The sequence below is a fragment of the Otolemur garnettii genome, unplaced genomic scaffold, assembly GCF_000181295.1.
Source record: "Otolemur garnettii isolate 467f Iridium unplaced genomic scaffold, OtoGar3 scaffold00094, whole genome shotgun sequence".
In the NCBI taxonomy this organism is placed as follows: Eukaryota; Metazoa; Chordata; class Mammalia; order Primates; family Galagidae; genus Otolemur; species Otolemur garnettii.
The window spans coordinates 6759609-6764253 of NW_003852489.1; the positions used below are offsets into that span (position 1 = coordinate 6759609).

The following is a 4645-nucleotide window of genomic DNA, read 5'->3' on the forward strand; positions in this document are numbered from 1 at the left end:
AAAAAAAAAAAAAAAAAAAAAAAAAAAAGATTGCTAAAGGTATACTGAAAGCTTATATTTAACACCAGGGCTTTACACTTTTCCTTCCATTTATATTCTCCATTCATATCTTTCCTTCTTAGCTTAGGGCCTATTTCATCTGGAAGCAATATGATAAAGTAGAGCAAAATCTGAAATTAAGTAGATGTAAATCCTTGCTCTGATGTATCAGTAGTGTGACTCTTGGGATAACAGTAACTTTTACAAAATGGGGATAATTTCTACCTCTAAGGATAATCAGAGTTAAAACAACAAGGAGGAAGTTCGACACACAGGACACACAGATAGCCCTCTGATTTTCGATGCTTTCTGGAACAATATACTTAAAAGAAGGGTCAATGTATATCTCTATAATAGGCAATAGGCATTAAATCAACAATTTTAGACAAATTTATAAAGAAATAAAAGAATCCGAACAGAGAGGTCTTGTGGAATGCTCAGCGCTGTTTCTCAAGTCAAAAATCCTACAGTGAACTCCCATTCCTGCTCCATCATAAATATCAAGTGTATATATGAGGGTCCCTGGATATAGTCCTCTGGAGGAGCAGGTGGAATGTATGTAGAAGTGAAATGCTGACCAAGTTGTCCAGAAAGTATCCTGTGGATCTAGTGGGAGTCACTCATCTGTCTTCCTGGCAGGGGATTAAGAGTGATAGCTGATAATGGGAAATGGGAGATGGGGAATGCAACTAATAAAAGAAAGGAAAAATACAAAGTTGGAGGTAGAGATGGGCATATGTTATTTATTGTTCCATGTGTACCCAGAAGGCTTGGCACTGGGCACAGTTTTATAAATTGAAATAATAAATAAGTATCCCGTAGAGGCTCTTAAACTACCTCCCCCCACCCCATATTTCTCTGCTCTCTTCTTTATTTCCAGCCCTCCATCAATTCCTTTCCTTTGCCCTTGCTGTTGGTCTGTGACTTTGCATCTCTGCTTCTCAGATTCTGCTGCCTTTCTATTTTTAGCCTTTCCCAATAATTCCCCCAATTCTTTCTTTTGTTCTGTATTCAGACTCTAGATTCTAGAGTTATGTGAGAAATGAAGCTAATCTCCCTTAAGGGGTTAATGAACCACATTAATTGGGGGGTAATGTGGTCCTTTATAAGGTCCACATGCCATACAATCACAAATACTCTAGGGCCCACTCAGACTTGGTTTGTGACAAAAGCAGTATATAAAATCAATAGCTTTCACAGATAACCATAATAAAGAGTTAAAAAGTATAATAGAGGGAAAAAAATCCCAAGAGGGGGGAAAAAAAAGTAAAATATTTAGAAATAAACAAAAAAGTTGGCAGAATCATACCATACCCACAATGTGTCCCAAGGCACCAACCACAGTGAACCCCCAGGGGCACTAAGGGGTATTTTAAATTTCTGAGAGGACCACTATGATACATGGTATCTCTTGGACCCATATGAGCTTTAGGTAGTTCACAGTAGGTTTAACATTAGAATAGTGCTACTATTCAGTCCTTTTGACCCTGTCCTATGTTTGCAAAGCCAGGTTATTGCAGTTTCTGTGAAAAAAAACAAGGTGTACACAAAAATCAATGTAGAACAAGAAACAAAGGTGGCTTTATACAAGCTGATCCCAAGATTTAAAATGTTGTGACACAAATTAGTAACTATAATTATGGAAAAATGAATTTTTTCAATTTATGTGTATTATTTTTCTAAATGATTACATTTTTGAGACAAATTCTTACAGAGTTATGGGGTTTAACCTCTTTTTTTTTTTTTTGAGACGGAGCCTCAAGCTATCCCCCTGGGTAGAGTGCCATGGCATCACGCTCACAGCAACCTCCAACTCCTGGGCTCAAGCGAGTCTCCTGCCTCAGCCTCCCAAGTAGCTGGGACTACAGGCGCCCGCCACAACGCCTGGCCATTTTTTGGTTGCAGCCATCATTGTTGTTTGGCGGGCCCGGGCTGGGGATTCGAACCTGCCACCTTAGGTATATGTGGCTGGCGCCTTAGCCGCTTGAGCCACAGGTGCCGAGCCGGGTTTAACCTCTTAACAAACAGAAATATTAGGTATATCTTTTAGCCTAAGGGTGCTATGAAAAACTACTGAGATGCTGAGGGTGCCAAAAGCCAAGAAAGTTTGAGAACCTTTAGCATAACCTGTATGAAGAGAACTATAAAGATTAAAAAAAAAAATCACTTGAACAAATGAAAAAACATACTATGTTTCTTTTGAGGAAGAGTTAACATTCTAAAGATGTCAGATCTTCCTAAGTCAATGTATTATATAAATGTAAAGTAATTTGAATTAAAAATGTGGAAAGCTTTTGGTAATTAAAAATAATAAGTCATAAAAAAATAAGCCTATATATAAAGAGGAAAAAATAGCCAATAAGGCTTGGAGGAAAGTTAAGAATGTGAGAAAATTTGCCCTCTGAGAATAGTTACAAGCATGGCATTAGTCCAAGGATAGACAGAACAAAAAACAGAAAAGTATGAATTATTCAATAAATAGTATTAGAGCAATTAACATTCTGGAAAATACTTGCAGATAGATTATAAAAATGTTCAACTTCACTGGTAATCAAAAATACAAGTTAAAATAACAATTGCTGTTTTTATCCTATTTTATTAATTGACAATAATCAGTGTTGGCAAGGGTAAAGAAAAATCAAAGAGGAGAAAGAAATCTTATCACATACTGCTGACAGGAATGCAAATCTTGGGAGGCCAATTTGAAATTACTTTTTTAAAAAACCCTTAAAAAATTGACTTTTTGCCCAGGTACAGTGGTTTATTTCTAGAATCCCAGAACGTGGGATGTTGCTAGGAGATCAAGACTAGCCTGGGCAACATAGTAAGACCTCTGTCTCTACAGAACATTTTTTAAAAAAGATCAGCTGGTGTGGTGGTGAGCACCTCTCGCCCCAGCTACTTAGGAGGCTGAGGCAGGAGGATCACTTGAGCCCAGAGGTTCAAGGGTCTAGTGAGGTATGATTGTGCCACTGTGCTCCAGTAACCTAGCAAGACCCTATCTCTAATATAAACAAATAAATATAAAAATTGGCTTTTTGAAGTTAATTCTATTTCTAGAATAGAAGCCAAAAAGAATAATCAGAACTTAATTCCAAAAAGTTTATATAAAAGAATATTCAACCCAGGGACATAACAGTGACAAATTAGAAATAATCTGAATATTCAAATATGATATCTTCATTAAGATGAAATACTATTTAGCCAATAAATGATATATTCTCAGATAATATTTTAAGAATTTTAAGAAATTTCCTCCAAACTAGTTAAACAGAACAAACTATAAGAGAAAACTTATGTATTATAATCCTGACTATACAGAAAAAAGGGTACATATGTGGGGAACACAGTGAAAATATAACATAAATTCCTAATTGTGGCCTCCAGGTAAGAGTGTGACTGTTTTTGATTTTTTCTTCCTAATTTTTACATGTTTCAATTTTTCTAAAATGAATAAAGTTATAAATTTAAAAACCTCAATCAATAACAAGGTCCTTCAGTTAATAAGTAGCAGAGCCAGGATATCAACTTAAGACACCTGGATAATATAATCTTCAATGCTCTTCAAGGTTACTATCAGCAGTACAGCAAGGAAAAAATAACCATATTCCCCTTTCTTTAGTCACAGCCAAATTGTTCTGATACCCATATACCCACCTGGATTCTCCTTCATCCTCCACGTGTTCACAATGGACAGAGTTGAGAGCACTTACTCTCTTATAATCTTGAGGGGTCAAATATAAATACTTGTATCCCTGTAAAGCACAAATAGTTTTTTTTAACTCATTATTTGCCATCTTAGAACTGCCACTTCACTTCTTAAACTAATAGAATGCTAGCATGGACAGTTTTCTTTTGAAAGATAGAAAGTGCCTATTTTTTGTCATAGACTATCCTGGAAAGAAAATATCGTATAGCTACAACTCCAAGTATATAGTCCACTTATTTCCTTTTCAACAGGGTTAAAGAGTCATTTTCTAATCTTTACTGTACCTCTATTAAAGATACCAGCATGAAATTGAAGAACTATGTGAATTAATATTTCTACTTCCTCAAATCCACAGTGTCATGAAAACATGCTATACATATATGAGGAAGGGATAACTGTGAGAATCAGAAATCTAGGAGATTCAATAAGAAAATAAATCGAAAGTCTATGCAGTGCTAACAGTCAGTGAACAGTGAATTCATATCTTTTACTTTTTTTTTTTACATATACATGTGTTTATTAGATTTCCACTTTTTGCCTTCACAAAAATAAAAAGGCTTAAAATTTAACAATAACAATGTTTAAGATAAGGACTAGAAACAAAAATCTTGTAGAGAATGAATGAAGATAAATACATTCAGAAAAGAAATCAGACGACTGCTGCAATGAAGTATTAAGCAATATTAATAATAGTAATGCAAAGAAAGTAATATTTGCATTGTCAAATAAGAGTATGTCTATTATAGAATGCTTTGACTCTGAGGTTCAGTATGGAGTCATCAATTAACTTCCTCTTATTATTTTTTCCCAAAGTCTCAAAAAATAGACAACTAATATTTATAAATAAAAATAAAAGATAATTTCAAAAAACAGATCATGCCAAATCTTATAGACAAC

General features: G+C 34.8%; 1 protein-coding gene across 2 annotated transcripts in view; it reads right to left on the reverse strand.

Annotated features, from left to right (window-relative positions):
- Window positions 1-4645, reverse strand: part of ACACA (acetyl-CoA carboxylase alpha) — a 271062-nt gene that overhangs the window by 62047 nt on the left and 204370 nt on the right. For both annotated transcript variants that reach the window (XM_003795612.3, XM_023516625.1), the window contains one exon: window positions 3697-3794. In XM_003795612.3, coding sequence (XP_003795660.1) covers window positions 3697-3794 — 98 coding nt within the window. The remainder of the gene's footprint in view (window positions 1-3696; window positions 3795-4645) is intronic.